This window comes from Callionymus lyra, chromosome 1 (genome assembly GCF_982586985.1).
Source record: "Callionymus lyra chromosome 1, fCalLyr1.hap1.1, whole genome shotgun sequence".
Lineage (NCBI taxonomy): Eukaryota > Metazoa > Chordata > Actinopteri > Syngnathiformes > Callionymidae > Callionymus > Callionymus lyra.
Window position 1 is genome coordinate 35,006,767 of NC_141818.1, and position 17,347 is coordinate 35,024,113.

The 17,347-nt window shown below is 47.4% G+C and overlaps 1 protein-coding gene across 1 annotated transcript; it reads left to right on the forward strand.

Annotated features, from left to right (window-relative positions):
• The first annotated feature begins 201 nt into the window (after positions 1 to 201).
• Positions 202 to 17,247, forward strand: LOC148089221 (sialate O-acetylesterase-like). Its single transcript, XM_087786015.1, has 11 exons — positions 202 to 229; positions 932 to 1,093; positions 1,339 to 1,493; positions 1,560 to 1,698; positions 2,653 to 2,821; positions 2,892 to 2,974; positions 3,032 to 3,165; positions 3,227 to 3,381; positions 15,241 to 15,427; positions 15,839 to 16,051; positions 16,924 to 17,247. The coding sequence occupies exons 1-11, from the start codon at positions 202 to 204 to the stop codon at positions 17,245 to 17,247; spliced, it is 1,749 nt and encodes a 582-aa protein (XP_087642141.1).
• Positions 17,248 to 17,347: the final 100 nt, after the last annotated feature.

Genomic DNA, 17,347 nt, shown 5'->3' on the forward strand with positions numbered 1-17,347 from the left:
GCTGCACTGAGGTCTTTTTTGTCTAATGTAATATTGTTCCTTCAAGTGTTTTTTTTTTTACATATTGTTATGGTTGGTCCCTGTTACCCAGTTTTAGCAGAATTTAAGGGGGGTGTATGTAACATAGTGAAGGACTGTGCATTACATTCACTAAAATGGGGTAACAGTGCCACCTACTTTAAAAATATTGTTTTTTCTGCAATGAGTTTGGAGGATGGGATCGCTCTGTGTCAGAAACACCTTTTTCATTCAGTTGTCGTACTTTATATTCTCTTTTGTTTAGTAGCCGTTTAATTGTATATGTTTGTTTTATTTTCTATCGTGTAACTTATATATTTGTTGTGTGGTGTTTCTAGAGCAAAAGCAACGAGTGTGTGAGCCATTCATCCTCAAACAGTATTTTGATTTACATGCAGGTATGTGTGATATTCTTTCGTGAATTGTTATCATTTTATTAATATGTTCCTTGGTATATATATGATCACCCTTCTGTATATGTTTAGGGGAATTGTGTGATGCCTCGAGGACTGCAATGAGAGCGAAAGCAACAAGTGTGTGAGCGATTCATCCTTGAACAGTATTTTGATTTACATGCAGAATCCTACAAAATAAAAGACAAGTGATCCACCACGCGCAGCTTCATTGGTTGAATCAGAAGTGGGATGAGCCAAAGGTTTCATTAATTTACAAGAGGGAAACAAACGATTCAGTTCTCCTGATAGTGGCCGATAGTCATCATGTTCTTTGAAGGCGTTTTTCTAGGGTTGGCTTTTTTTCAGAGCTGTGGTGAGTTTGAATCTCTTATCATTTTTAATATAACAACTTCTTTTTTTTAATTGCCAGGAGCACTTAGAGTCCCAAATAATTCTGTCTTAAAAACAACATGTTTTAACGTCTGTCAGTGATAGTTGTTTGTGTCTCTGTGCTGCAGCTGGGCACTTGAGGTTCTCCTCTTACTTTGGGGACCACATGGTTCTCCAGAAGGCTCCTCAGAGAGCAGTGGTCTGGGGTTATGCAGGTGAAGGTGCGGAACTCTCTCTTACCCTGACAGGACCAGTCACACAACAATCCTCGATGATCACCGTTAAGGGAGGTATGAGTCCTGCTAGTCCAGTCTAGAAAACGTAATTAAAATGAATTAAATTTGAATTCTGTTTTCAGCACAATCTCTCCATCACTTTATTAAATATTTGATACATTATTATTAATATTATGGTTCTTACATTGTACACTTGTTATCTTCATAGTTAAGATACAAGAAAACTAAATGTAAATATTGTTACAAAAACTTTGTTTCAAAAATGTACTTTTAATCTCATGGTCTTTTTTTTTTTTTAGGTATCTGGAGGGCCGTCCTTGATCCAGTGTCACCTGGTGGCCCCTACAATCTGACCGTCCACGATCACGACAGCACCGCCGTTTTGAGAGAAGTGTTGTTCGGGGACGTTTGGCTGTGCGGAGGTCAAAGCAACATGTATTTCAAGATGTCCGAGGTTTGTAAGAGTTCCTGTGTTCCTGTAATTCACACATTCCTAACAATAGAAACATGTCCTCAATAGATCTTCAACTCATCGATGGAGATAAATACTTCTTCCACGTACCATCAAGTCAGGCCGTTTATGGCGTCTTTACGGCGGAGTGACATCGAGCTGACAGATCTGGAGGGTGTGGACATCTCCTGGGCGGTACCGACACCGGGTAACATTATCTTTCTTTGTTTCATCGACTACAATCACTGTGTTTCCATATGATTGATCTGAGAAACACGTCTAGTCCAGAAACGCTTTATCTTTCTTATAATTCAATATTCTTTCATACATAGCCTTTTAGTACACATCATACTACATAGCCTAGCTTGTTTATTTGCAACACAAAAATGAAAAAACATGAATATATGTTTAATGTTAAAACGGATAAAACCGGAGTCCGATTCCGTCGCTCCAACACGACGTCACCTCCGGGTCTTAATACTTTGCTTTATGGAGAAAAAAGGATCAATTCAGAGTGTACGGTCGTTTATTTACCGCTTCAAAACAAACAAACATAGAAACTTTTACGATCGATCGGACTCGCTCTTTGCCGGCAGCTGTACAGGTCAATAGCTCCGGGAAAGACGGTCTTGGGTTATGGGTCGTCTCTACATTTAAGGGAAAGTTTCCTGTCCAGGGGGTCGCCTATTCCGGGGCAGTGGTTCTTTTATGTTAACTCCTGTTTCGAGTCACCTGGAGAGTAACTTCCTTCCTTGCCTGTTGTGTGGGCAAGTTCCTTTGTCTTCCAGCCCCCCTTTTTTGGGTGTGTTCCGTGTTGCCCTTTTATTTCACGTCCACAGGTGTGAACAGAGCAGACAGACAGTCCTTCATTAAATCGCTGAATAATCTCTAGTCTGTTTCAAGCTACCCTTGACACAGTGTATATCAGTATGAAAGTGAAATGTTGGTTGTGAATGTGTATTTAAACGTTTAAGCTCTTAGATGAGGCTAGTATTTTATACTCTATATTTTGATCATCTTTTTAGCATTAATTTAACTTATGGCGTATACGTATAGTGTAGAATAATTTCCAATCTAACAATGTGTTATTTGTACATTTAGAAAAAAAAAAATATGATATTAATTAAATCAATAGATAATGTTTTCTAATACTGCTTTTCAGAGAATTTGGCAGATTTCTCGGCTGTTTGCGGATTGTTCGGACGCTACATGTACGACGTACTCAAGTACCCGATCGGTCTGGTGGAGTCCTGCTCGGGCGGGTCACCCATCGAGGCGTGGTCGTCGTCCAGAGCTCTTCGGCGCTGCGGACTTGACTCGGTAGCAGTGAAGTAAGAACCCGTGATGTCTTTAATTTACTCTCAGGTTCCCACAGTTGTGATTCCTTCCTCTCTTGTCCAGTGATCACAACAACAGTGTGCTCTGGAACGCCATGATCCACCCGCTGGTCAACATGACCATCAAGGGAGTCCTGTGGTACGAAGGTAAAGACCACACACATCAACTCTGTGACGGCACAACTTGATGTTACTCTCTCTCAGGGGAAAGAAATGCAGAGTATCACCGTCATGAGTACAACTGCTCTTTCCCTGCCATGATTGACGACTGGAGGAAGAAGTTCCATCAAGGTTCTGGCGGCCAGACGGAGATCGACTTTCCCTTCGGATTTGTTCAGGTGCAAATGTTTACATTTCAAAGATGCTATTGTGGATCTCACACATTTTATCTCCACGCAGCTTTCCGGGTATAAAAAAGGCAGCAAGGACGACGGCTTCCCGGAAATCCGGTGGCACCAAACCGCAGACTTTGGTTTTGTGCCAAACAAACGCATGCCAAAGACGTTCATGGCTGTGGCCATGGATCTTCCAGATTATGCTTCACCCTATGGCACGTAAGTAACATACGAACGGTGTGTTGGGGTTTCTGTTCTATGTTATTCATATGCAGTTGTGGAAACTAAGGTTCAAGAGTGTAAGAGACATACAGGCTGAAGATGTGCTGCACGGTGTGTTTGAGTGTGTGTGTGTTGCAGAGGGGGCGGTTCACATGGGAGTAGGCGTGTGTGCGTGCGGAGGTGTGTGCGTAAAGGTGGGCACTCACAGGTGACGCAGATGAGAGAGAGAGAGAGAGAGTCAAGGTTGGAAGTAGCCGTAATTTTTGTTGACCGCTACAGGCTTCAACGCTACAGGCTTCAACGCTACAGGCTTCAACGCTACAGGCTTCAACGCTACAGGCTTCAACGCTACAGGCTTCAACGCTACAGGCTTCAACGCTACAGGCTTCAACGCTGCACGCTACACGCTACACTGTGCTGTTTGGATAACAATAAATGCACCAAAAGCATATCTGGATCTCGGCGTATCTGTTATCACAAGGAAACCAAAGCGCGTCATAAATCTACGTACCTGAGGACCCAACCTCATACTCTCAGCGGCGAAAAGTTTGTGTTTGGAAGCCGCAACATTTGTCAACAAAAAATGGCGTAGAATGGAAATCATCAAGCCGCATCAAAGAACCAAGTCGTCACGCACCGACCAGCCTGAGATAAGTGCCACACCACGCCATCCATTCACCTGGGAACAGGTAGGCCTGAACCTGTTAATGTTTGTGGATTAAGGAATCCGCTTCAATTGGAATGCATTGTGTCAAGTGAGGACAATGTATTAAATGGATGTTACGCTGGTTGCATTGGCGCAATGATGGTGGCGCATATTCTCTGTGCTTTATTGGATTGTGACGTCAGGACTTTGTGGAATGTGGCGGCTGATGTTGTCTCAAGACCTACTCATTGTTGAAATTCTTGGATCGAATCTGCTCTGTCAATGAATTGAAATGCTATGGATGGATTTGAATACGCTCTTGAATGAAATATGATTGTTTTGCTACATACAAAAATACAATCCAACGGAAATGAGTCAAATAAACGCCGATGCTGAATGTTCAAACATGGAACGTGAAAAGAGGGAAATTAAACTGACGGCCAAAGCTATGGAAAATAAAATCGAACGGTTGCAGAATGAGCGCAAAAGTGCCGTTAATAAAATCAAAGAGCTTATTCCGCAAATTAAAGCGCACATGAAATCAAAAGAAAATGTAACTGAAATCCCATCACAACTGAATAACTTGAATGCACTGTGTAAAAAGGCCACTGACCTGCACAACGAAGTATTGCAACTTATTCCCGATGATGAACATAAAAAACAAAAAGAGTGGTTTTCTAGCATTATGGATTACAGTGATGCATTCAAGGAACGTGTGGAAAAATGGATAAAGGAAAATCCGCATGAAAACTCAAATGAATTACCACTACATACAAATACTTCTGAGCAACCAACAAAGGAAATAAATTATGCAGTACAAATTCCTGTCGAAAAAAGCAAGAATTTGTCTGTTGCTGACCCTCCAGTACCTGTTACCACTGAACAAGATCCTCAGGATGAACTACAGCCCTGTGACAGCATCTCAAATGCAACCAAGAAATCGCGCTCACATCATTCCTCATCTTTAGCTTCACGCTCATCTGCTCGCTTAAAAACGGAAACAAATCTTGCAATTTTGGCAACAAGACAAAAGGCATTAAAGGAAAAACATGCATTGGATGAAGAGGAGTTAAAGTTACGCAAAAGAAGAGAACAGCTTTTACTGGAGAATAAAATCGCTGAGGAAATGTGTTATAAAATCACAAAGCAGTGTCGGCAGTAAATCAAAGTCAAAGGTTTCAGACGGGATGAACTCATACTATGAAAAGACATGCTCAAAACAACAACTAAAACCCAATGCAATTGAAACCACACAGACAGTTGTGACGCCTAAAGTCACTTACTTACCTGACATAAAACATCTCCCAGATCCTTCTTACATGCTCCAACGTTATCTTACAATTCCTGAAGATCCTGTGACTAATGTCACACAAACTGATGCATCACAAAACGACAGTGTGCTGAACATAATGAGAAAACAAAATGAAATTTCAACACTCTTGATGCAACAACAATGCCTCTCAGCACTCCCAAAAAGGGAAATTCCCATTTTCGATGGTAACCCACTCAAATACCATTCGTTTATTAAAGCATTTAAAAATGGAGTTGAGCGAAACACCAGTAACAACTGTGACAGACTCTACTTCCTTGAACAATACACCAAAGGGCATGCAAAGGGACTAGTGAGGAGCTGTAAGCACATGGAGTCGAGCAGAGGATATGTGAAGGCGAAGGCTCTATTGAAAGAACACTATGGCAATGAGCAAAAGGTGGCAGCCGCATACATGGAGAGAGCTTTGTCATGGCCCACTATTAAAGCAGAAGATGGGAAAGCCCTTCAGGAGTACGGCCTCTTTCTGCGTGGATGCTGCAACGCTTTGGAGGATGTGCAGTATTTAAATGATCTTGACACACCCACAAACATGGTGGAAATCATCAAAAAACTGCCGTACAAACTCCGAGACCGCTGGAGGTGCGACGCATGTGACCTGCAGGAAAGGTACAATAGGAGAGCAAGGTTTGTGGACATTACCAACTTTGTTGAAAAACAAGTAAAAATCTTGACAGACCCTGTGTTTGGAAACATTCAGGACACTGTTATGACAACTAAACAAATGAAACACAAACCACCCCCTCGCACCAGCATCAGAGGAACCAGCTTCGCTACCACAGTGAATCATGTGGAGAGAACAGCTCAACCTGTGAATAAAGCTACAAACATAAAACCACCAGCAAGGAAGATCTGTCCCTGCTGCACTGGAGGACACACATTGGATGTGTGTGCTCGGTTGGAAAAAATGGCACACAAGGAGAAAATTGACTTCCTGAAGGAAAATGGTGCTTGTTTTCGCTGCCTGTGTATAGGACACATAAGCAAAAATTGCCAAAGGAAGATTTCCTGCTCGAAGTGTGGCCTAAGACATCCAACTGTGCTCCATAAGGATAGAGTGGCAACAGCAGAACCGGCTGAGAGAAGCATCCAGGTTACAGTGGACGACACTTTGGTTTCCAGTGGGCTTACAGGGGCTGGTGAGACAGATTGCAAGCTTCCTATCGTGCCGATCCAAGTGAAGGCGAAGAAGGGCAATAATGTCATTCTCACATACGCCTTTTTGGACCCGGGAAGTACTGCAGTGTTCTGTACTGAGAGTCTGAAGCAGAAGCTCAATTTGTCTGGGAAGAGAGCCAACATTCTTCTCAGGACCATGGGGCAGGAGAAGGTGGTCAGTAGCTACATTGTGCCAGAGCTGGAGGTGGCAGCACTTGAAGATGACAGCTTCATTGAGTTGCCAAAAGCGTACACTCAGTTGTCAATGCCAGTCCACAAAGCAAACATACCCACAAATAAGGATCTGACAAGGTGGCCATATTTAAGACACATCTCCTTACCACAGATTGAGGCTGGAATTGAGTTGCTGATTGGAACGAATGTTCCACGAGCCATGGAACCGCTGGAAGTCATCCGCAGTGAGCACAATGGACCCTACGCTATAAGGACGGTGCTGGGCTGGACGGTAAATGGACCACTGACAGGAAACGGTGGAGAGGCCAATTACTGTGACCAGCCAGTAACGGTGAACCGTGTGTCCATTGTAAATTTGGATGAACTGTGGCAACAGCAATTTAAAATGGACTTTCCAGAATCTGCTGTGGAGGAACAAGTGGGTCTGTCCAGGGAAGACCTGAGGTTCATGGACATGGTCACAAAGTCAGCCAAACGGGTCAATGGGCATTACCAGGTTGCCCTGCCTTTGAAAAATTCAAACGTCTGCATGCCAAATAACAGGAAAGTGGTGGAACAGCGTCAAAACCATCTGAAGAGGAAGCTCCAGAGGGATCCAGTGTTTTACAAGGAGTATAACACCTTTATTAATGATCTGCTTGGTAAAGGCTATGCTGAAAGGGTTCCTGATGCAGAGCTGGAAAGAAGTGATGGCAGGGTCTGTTACATACCGCACCATGGTTTCTACCACCCGACAAAGAGAAAACTCAGAGTTGTTTTTGATTGTGGTGCCAGTTACAAAGGACAATCTCCAAATGAAGAGCTGTTGCAAGGGCCCGATCTAACCAGCTCACTGATTGGAGTTGTGACCAGGTTCAGGAGGGAACCTGTCGTCATCATGGCTGACATAGAAGCTATGTTTCACCAGGTGCAAGTGCCCCCAGATGATACTGATCTGCTGCGATTCCTCTGGTGGTCACAAGGAGACTTGAACCAAGCACCATGTGAATACAGGATGAAGGTACATCTTTTCGGAGCTACATCCTCCCCTAGCTGCGCCAACTTTGCCCTCAAGAAATGTGCAGAGGATTTTGGACATGAGCATAAGGAGGAGACAGTGGACAAGCTGCAGCACTGCTTTTATGTGGATGATTGTTTGGTGGCAGTTGCAACAGAGGAGGAAGCACTGACCCTCTGTCATGAGCTCATGTCTCTGTGCGCTAAAGGGGGATTCTGTTTGACCAAGTGGCACAGTAACAGATCTGTTCTGGAAGCGCTGGACAAAGGAGTACCTGCCTCTGTTACAGGAGCGACAGAGATGGACTGGAGTCCAGAGAAACCTTGTCGCAGGAGATCTAATTTTGCTTATGGACAGTACTGCACCTCGTAATTCTTGGATTATGGGACGTGTCTTGCAAACTTTTCCGGATTGCAAGGGATTTGTGCGTCAAATTCGGATTAAGACGAGAACAAATTGTTTGGACAGACCCGTATCCAAGGTGTGTTTGTTGCTGGAGAAGGAGGAGGCAGCATGAGGACATTGCTGACCTCTATATGGACTTTGTGTTTTGTTTTTGTTTTTGTCTTTATTACTTGTGCTGGACTTTGCACTAATTGGTCATGACGACCAGAAGAAGGAATATTTGGTATAATGACTTTTCATGGACTTGAGCAATTAATTAGACATTTTTTGCATTTTCGTTGAAATTGATATGATTTATTATTTCTCCTATTGTGTTTGAAATGTGAATTATTATGTGAGTCCTAATAATTAGGGGCTGGTGTGTAAGAGACATACAGGCTGAAGATGTGCTGCACGGTGTGTTTGAGTGTGTGTGTGTTGCAGAGGGGGCGGTTCACATGGGAGTAGGCGTGTGTGCGTGCGGAGGTGTGTGCGTAAAGGTGGGCACTCACAGGTGACGCAGATGAGAGAGAGAGAGAGAGAGTCAAGGTTGGAAGTAGCCGTAATTTTTGTTGACCGCTACAGGCTTCAACGCTACAGGCTTCAACGCTACAGGCTTCAACGCTACAGGCTTCAACGCTACAGGCTTCAACGCTACAGGCTTCAACGCTGCACTCTACACGCTACACTGTGCTGTTTGGATAACAATAAATGCACCAAAAGCATATCTGGATCTCGGCGTATCTGTTATCACAAGGAAACCAAAGCGCGTCATAAATCTACGTACCTGAGGACCCAACCTCATACTCTCAGCGGCGAAAAGTTTGTGTTTGGAAGCCGCAACAAAGAGTATGACTTAAAGGTTATTCAACCTTTTTTTTTTTTTTTTGCCTTAGTGTTTCTTTGCATTTATCTCTTAATCTAGTACTTTCTTCCCTCTTACAGTATTTCAGTCTCTATTTCACTATTTTCACTAAATAGTCTAATTCCCAAAGAACAATATCATCAATTTCACTCACATCAAGATGGAATGGTTAAGTATAGTCTAGTCTCTATAGCAGGGGTCGGGAACCTATGGCTCGCGAGCCAGGTGTGGCTCTTTTGATGGTTGCATCTGGCTCGCAGATTTCGGCTTTTCAGATAAAACATAAAATATTATCACTTGTTTCAGGGGTGGGCAATACGTCGATCGCGATCGAAGCTGTTGCGAGTAGATCGCGTGATTTAATAAAATATGATATAAGAAAATAGTAAAGAGAGCTCTGATTGGCTGCTGTGCATGTCAATCAAATGGTTATTGTGCCGATTGCTTGAAAATTTGATTGACATGCACAGCAGCCAATCAGAGCTCCTGCCTCTTCCACTGAACGCACGGAAATGATCATATGAATCGAGAATAAAAAGAGCAAAACGTGCGACAGTCATTTTACGCAATTCAGAAAAACGATATAGAATTATAAGCTTGTTTTTTTTAAATAATATATCGAACAAAATAATGCGCGTTTGATCGCTTCAGGTTCTTCTCTACGAGAGTCACAGAAACATGACGTCAGGTCCATCAAAGTTAAGCTGCAGGTTTCAATGAAAGCGCAACAAATGCTGGTTCTACGTCATTGGTGCTCCGCCCTCCAACGGCTTCGCTATTGGTTTACCCCGAGGCACCGCCTCGTCTCTGAGAAAGCTTAATGAACTCGCCACCCAGCAGGGGGCAGTCCACTTCCTATAAAGGCGGGAAGCACCCGCCGCAATTTCTCCATTTTCAACTCAGCGAGAAAGCTCCTGGATACAGCATGGCGGACGTGAGCATGAACGTGGACGTAGATGTGTCTTTGTGCCTAACGTTTGACACCCCCCTGGGGAGGGGGGACACACACGCTCTCTGCTTCATCTGCCTAGGCCCAGATCACGCGTTTGCGGATTGTGGGGCCTGCCGTATGCTTCCCGAGGAGGTCCGTAGGAGACGGGGAGCATACGAGGCCCGTCGGCGCACGCCGCGTCCTCCAGCCAGGTCGTGGGCCGACTACGATGAGGAGGACGACCGGCGGTGTTATGAGGCGGATCCGAGCACCCTGTTCGGTTCCGAGCCGGGGGACGTCGAAGCGGTCGGGGGAGCCGGGCCGGTTCCTCGCTACCCGCTTGACGTCCTGCCGCGCATATTCACCACCGCGGCGAATCGCATGGAGGTCGAGCTCCCCCCCGCACCTCCACTCGCGCCACCACCGTTTACATGCGGAGTGAAGGTCGGGCGGAACGAAGCGCACAGGCCTACGGTTCCGGGGGTTATCTGTCCTAAGCTGGACGAGATCTGGGGCTACGCGTGGCGAGGGTCTGCCTCTCCCATGGCTTCAGGGCCTCCCGTAGGATCCTACAGACCCTATTGCCGTGTGGACGGGGTGGACTGGCGGCGCGGTGTCCCGGAGCCCTCGGATACGGTACGTGCCGCCCTCGACCCGGGAGCTCGACTGTGGCCAGGCCGCCCTGTAGCTCTGCCTAGAGCTGAAGACAGGTTGACGGCAATGTTGTTTAACAGATCCTACAGGGGGGGACGCAGGTGGTCTCCCTCGCAAACAACATGGCTCTCCTGTGCGGTGCGCTCGACAGGCTCACCGTGGACCGAGACGACCTTGGACCTTCGGAGTTGGAGGAAGTCAAGGACTCGGTGGCTGCGCTCCTCCGGATGTCGCAGGCGTACGCGATCCTGGGAGGGGGACTACGCGACGCTGGACAGCTGGGCCACCGGCACCTGTGGCTAGACCTGGCCACAGCGCTGCCGGAGAGAGACCGGAGGCTCCTCCTGGACGGACCAATAACGGAGGACTCCCTGTTCGGTCCGGAGCTCCGGAACGTCGTGGCCCGGCAGGAGGCAGCGCAGCAGGAGTCAGCGCAGCTCCGCCATCACCTGCATGGACGTGAGGACGAGGCGCGACGGGGGTCCGGCGCTCGGAGACGGAGAGCCCGTTCGTCGGCCCCATCAGCTGGTGCGGGGGGAAAGCGTCACCAGAGCCAGCCGCCCCAGCAGCACCAGCAGCAACGGCAACAGCCGCGGCGGGCGACGAGCGAGCGTCGCCAGGTTCAGCAGCAGGGAAGGGAACACGCACGACGCGCATCTGAGGTGTCTCACGCGCACTTGCGCGCTTCTCCCACAGAGCCGGTTTTTATGTATGAGAGTGGGGGTTCTAGTGAATCCAACTCGAGTACATGCTCTGTGGATTCAAGAGATAGAAACGCGGCTTGTGTGATGCCCTTTCGTCTACGGCCCGCCCTACCCAAGGTTCGCCAGGGCTGCGGTTCTGACAGAACATTATTCGGCTTGGAGTCGCCTGGTTTTACTTCTAAGACCCACTTGGCTGGGGGGAGTAATCAGGCGGGGCTATGCGCTACAATTTGCCCGTCAACCCCCGCGTTTTTCAGGGATTCTCTGGACGCGTATGGCGGAGCAGGAGAAATTATCCTGTTTGAGAAATGAGGTGTCTACTCTGCTGCAGAAGGAGGTCGTAGAACTGGTCCCTGCAGCCGAGATGATGACAGGGTTTTACTCCCGGTACTTCCTCGTGGCGAAGAAGACCGGGGGTTGGAGGTCCATTCTGGACCTCAGCTATTTGAACAAGTTCATAGCTACCCGCCCGTTTCGCATGTTGACGGTCAAGAAACTGCTTTCAGGTGTAAGTCCAGGAGATTGGATGACATCTATCGACCTGACCGACGCGTACTTTCACATACCGATCAAGAGACATCGAAAGTACTTGCGTTTCGCCCTCGAGGGTCGGGTGTTTCAATACACTCGACTCCCGTTCGGCTACTCTCTGGCACCCAGGACCTTCACCAAGTGTGTGGAAGCGGCAGTGGAGCCATTGAGAGTGAGTGGGGTAAGGATCTTGACCTATCTGGACGACTGGTTGATCCTTGCCAGGTCAGAGGCAGAAAGTTACGCTCACACACAGAAGGTGTTGAGCCATATTGCCACCCTGGGGTTCACAGTGAACCTCAGCAAGAGCGCTCTGACTCAAGTTCAACAGCTAGTTTACCTGGGGGTACTGTTGAACTCGGAGGAAGGATACGCGCGCCTCCCACACGGTTGTTCGGCTGGGCTTGCTGCACATGAGGGAGCTTCAGAGATGGTTTGGTCGTCTCAGGGCCGTCCAGGACGAATGGGGGTCTGTCCGAGGCAGTGGCAAGCGAGATCTGGTCTCGATTCGGTCACCCGGTTGCAGACCTCTTCGCCAGCAAGGAGAACTTCAAATGCCCTCTTTGGTTCTCCCTCAGGGCTTCGGATTTCCCCCCACTAGGCGTGGACGCTTTAGCCCATTCGAGGTGGCCGGTCGGTCTGCTGTTCGCCTTCCCTCCTCCGCGGCTCCTTCTCCCCTTGATTCGGAGGATGAGGCGGGGGGGGGCTGAGGTTAATTCTAGTAGCACCAGACTCCCCGAGGGCGCTCTGGTTCCCAGAGCTGGTGCGCATGGCGGTCGGGCCCCGTGGGCCATCCCTTGGGGCCCCGCTACCCTGTGTCAGGCGGGGGGGACTCTCACAGCGCCCCCGGTGCTGGGCCGGCCTCTCAAGGTGTGGCTCCTGCACGGGACGAGCTGATCGGGACTTTGGACCCGGACGTTCTCCACACGCTGGAGAACGCCCGGGCCCCGTCAACACGCAGGCTTTATGCCTCAAAGTGGGGGATTTTCTCCCGCTGGTGTTCAGACAGGTCCTTGGACCCCAGCTCTTGTTTCGTCTCCGCTATACTGTCTTTCCTGCAACATTTGCTGGATAACGGGCGGACTGTGGCGACACTGAGAGTGTTCGCATCAGCCATAGCGACGAGGCATGTCGGTTTTGAGGGTGCTTCGGTTCGCGCCCACCCCTTGGTGGCGCGTTTCCTGCGGGGTGCCTGCAGGCTTCGACCTCCTGCAAGGCCTTCCAGCCCTCAGTGGGATCTCCAGTTGGTACTGGACTCTCTCACAGGCCCGACCTTCGAGCCTCTTGACCAAGTCCCACTGGATATCTTGTCTTTCAAGGTATCGCTCCTTCTGGCACTAACAACCACGAAGAGAGCAAGTGAGCTTTGTGCCCTCTCCATTAGCCCTGAGTGTCTTTCCTTTGGCGTCGAGGAGTCTTCGGTGTCTTTGCGTCCTAACCCAGCGTTCCGCCCGAAGATTCTGAGTTCCTTGTTCCGGGCGACGACCTTCACGCTGCGGGCCTTTCACCCGCCGCCCCACTCGGACCCGGGTCAGGAACGTCTCCACCTGTTGTGTCCAGTGAGGGCGTTGGCCTGTTACTTGCGGCGGGTAGCCGAGTTTAGGCGCTCTGATGCCCTCTTTGTCTGCCACGGTAGATGCCGGCGGGGAGAGGCGGTCTCCCCCCAGAGGTTCTCTCATTGGTTGAGATCGGCCATTATCCGGGCCTACCGAGCAGCGGGTGGATCTGCTCCTAGCGGTCTGAGGGCACATTCCACCCGTGGCGTGGCAGCCTCAGTGGCTCTTTTGCGGGGTGTGGCAGCAGAGGGTATCTGCTCAGCTGCCTCTTGGGCGTCCATGTCTACCTTCGCTAAGGCCTATCTCCTCGACGTAACGGCGGGATCAGTAGCTCATACTGTTTTGAGCGCTGCTGTGCCCCCCTCAGGGCCCACGGCTCAAGTGGTTTTGGACCCTGGGCCGGCGGGGCCCTAGCGATGCTGCTCCAGGACCGGCGTCCAGCTGGGGGTACATTTATCCCGTCAGGCTTCGCCTTTTGGGTAAACCAATAGCGAAGCCGTTGGAGGGCGGAGCACCAATGACGTAGAACCCCTGAGTTATCTATCATAACCTCAGGTTCTACGAGTTGGTGCGAAGCCCTCCAACCTCGTCGCCCAGCGGCCGCCCTTCTCGCTGAGTTTTCAGTTGGAGAAAGTGCGGCGGGTGCTTCCCGCCTTTATAGGAAGTGGACTGCCCCCTGCTGGGTGGCGAGTTCATTAAGCTTTCTCAGAGACGAGGCGGTGCCTCGGGGTAAACCAATAGCGAAGCTCGTAGAACCTGAGGTTATGATAGATAACTCAGGGGTTTTCCTTTTGTGATCGCGGTCCTTAAAACACACTTGTATTAATACACCATCACATGATGACTATTTGTAAATTACCTTTATCTCACGAATGTAATAAGAATACGCAGAAACACAAACGCGTTAAACAGGTGCAGGTGAGACACACATTCTAATGACGTCAGAGACGATCAGACAAAGCGATGATGATGTGAAGTTACTGATGAACAGTTTTATTCTCGTTAAACTTCATCTGAAATTTAATTAATCCACTTGTGTGATTCATATCAGACATGTTTAAAATTAACAAATATAAACTGTTATTTTGAATTCATGTTTTCATTTGTTTTTGTTCTTTCATGATCACAGAAATGGAGAATTTTTAGTCTTGTGCTTCATTTAAATATGATGGACATATTGAAATGGAGGCATGGAAAGGGATGAACCCGTCTGAATTCTTTGTTGATTTTGATGAACAAAGGAAAAAGGGCTTGAATTTGTGTCATGGACAGATTCTTACGTCTGAATATTATTTATATGGCTCTCACTGAAATAAATTTCCAAATATTTTGCTTTCATGGCTCTCTGAGTGAAAAAGGTTCCCGACCCCTGCTCTATAGTATAGTCTGGAGGTGACAAGTCAGCAGCTCTAGACAGAGTCACTTTTAAGTAGTTAAAATAAAGTTCTGCATTCGTCAACCACTCAAGTTTTTGTTTAGTGTTCTTATGCCTGCTTTCATCATAGCTCTGAGCGGAGCAATCAGAGTATGGTATTTTTAAATTAAATGTCTCTAACACTAATCTTTGTGGACAGTTGGGCGAGGTATTGTTCTTAGCCCGCATCTTAGGATAATTGCTGCAATTGTAGATGTCACCCTTTGGGAACTGGCCCAAAGTTCCTGGGGGCATGAAAGCCAAATATGTGCCACTTTTTTTCTCACGCGTTGATACTCAAATGGAATACAAGTACTGCAAGTACTACAAGTATTTGCAGCTGACATTCGTATATTGCTAATCGGATAATGATACCAGATGATACCAACGGTGTCGAGACGATACCAACGGTGTCGAGACGATACCAACGGTGTCGAGAAGTTATTTTATCTTTGTTTAAGAACCAATATAACCAACATCGTTTCCCTCAGGATTCATCCTCGCTACAAACAAGATGTAGCCTACAGGCTGAGTTTGGGCGCGAGGGCGGTGGCGTATAATGAGGACGTATCCTTCGCCGGACCGTTCCCCCAAAACATTCTGATGGACTCCAGGTCCTTCTACATCATCTACGACCAGGAAGTGTGGGCCTGGCAGCAGCATCTCACCATCTTCGAGGTGAGTTTGTCCATTTGTTGTCCCTCTTGTATGGATTTTTAAAAAGCTGCAGTTGATGAATGAGTTTGAAAATGACTTTTGAAGGCCAGAATTTAAATGAAAAACTTTTGATTAACTAACTAACGGAATCATAAGGATGTCAGCCTTTTCATTGAAAAAAACCCAGTAAAGATGTAGGACTTTTCACAGGATAAAAACCTGAAGGATGTCTGACTTTATTTTCAAGTGATGTCTGGAGGAGAATAGCCACACATTCAAGACATTAAGGGTTTATTCATGAACTAGAAAGGTGTCTAGAAGAGTCAAGAGTCAGTTTTAAGGAAGAGTTGAGAGCCTTAAGGCTCGATAAGTTCGTTTTGAAAAAACACACATATATATATATATATATACACATCTCTTGCACTCCTGCAGATCTGTTGCGAGGGCTCTCCATGTGAGTCTCCCGGACACTGGAACCCCGCTCCCATGATAGAGATGGGACGGACCACCATCGAGGTGTCTGCCTTTTACTGTTCGGGAACCTCAAAGGTCGCCGCCCTTCGATACGCTTGGACAGACTGGCCCTGCAACTTCAAGCTCTGCCCCATCTACAGCAAAGACCAAGTGTTGCCTGCACCGACGTTCGTCTTGTTTATGCGACCGAACCGATCTCTGCCTTTGCCCGAAAAATTATAGTCGACCATCTTTTTTCTTTGACTCACTGTAACATACCATGATGTCACAAGATATATGTATATACGTTTTGGCAAATATGAGCATGTTTTGTTTAATGTTTGATGCTCTGTACATGATGTCATTGTATATTCTGTTTGTGTTTGTTGTTTTGAATGGTGGGGAAATCGGGGGGAAGTGTTTTTAATGGGTTGATGGGAGGGGAGACGCGAGTGTGAGGTGAGGGGAGACACCTGCATGGAACCAGGGGAGACACGGAAGAGAAGAACGATCAAGATGGACAAACTATCCGAGCACATTCAAGCGGGGATTATTCTTTCTGTCTAAAGGACATTCACTCATCACGCCAGAACTCCGATAAGTAGTTTGTTTTTTGATTTAATCTGTCGTTGATGCAGTGATTGCGCGCTTGATGACGCGACTTTTTCGGACCTTAACATGGACAAGAACATTGGACTGGTGTTTAAGTTGTTTTGTTTCATGACAAACTGTTTATTTAATCCCTCCGTTATGGAGTGCCTTTTGTTTAATTTCGAAGATTAAGTTAATAAGTAAAGATATTTTGATTTCCTTCGATATCAGCTTCATGTGTGGTCAGCCTTCATTTGAATAAACGCTGACACTCTGGAGCCGTCACTAAGTCCGCACCAGAGCTCCCCCCATGAAAATGCGTTTGTGAAAACCTCTCTCCGATTAATTTGAGACGGTCCGTTTCATAATGGTGGCCTGTATGGGGAGAATGAAAACCCTATTAAAAGGTACTGGACGTGGCATGGTGGCCATTTATACGGAGGGATGTATGGAGTCATGTTCGTGCGTGTCAGACCTGCCAGCAGTACAAAGATGCTAATCTGAAGCCAGCTGGACTGCTGCAGTCCCCAGACATTAAGGCACCAGGAGAGATGATGGGTGTGGACTTCATGGGGCCTTTTCCTTTAAGCAAGGCCAGGAACTCAGTCCTGATGGTTGTAGTGGACTACTACTCCAAATGGGTAGAGTTTTTTTCTCTTAGAGATGCGAAACCTCCGAAAGTCACTCAGATCCTCAAGAACGAGATTTTTACTCGTTGGGGAGTCCCTGCCTACATGGTCTCCAGTCGTGCAAGCCAGCTCATGTCCCAGTTGGGTCAGTTGCTTTCATTTGTGTAGTCGACTGGTTGTTCCATGTTTCGTCAGTAGATGGCAGTACAGGCCTAAGAGAATCGATCGATTAACTGGGAGGAGTGTGTGGAAGTGTCGGTGGGTGTCT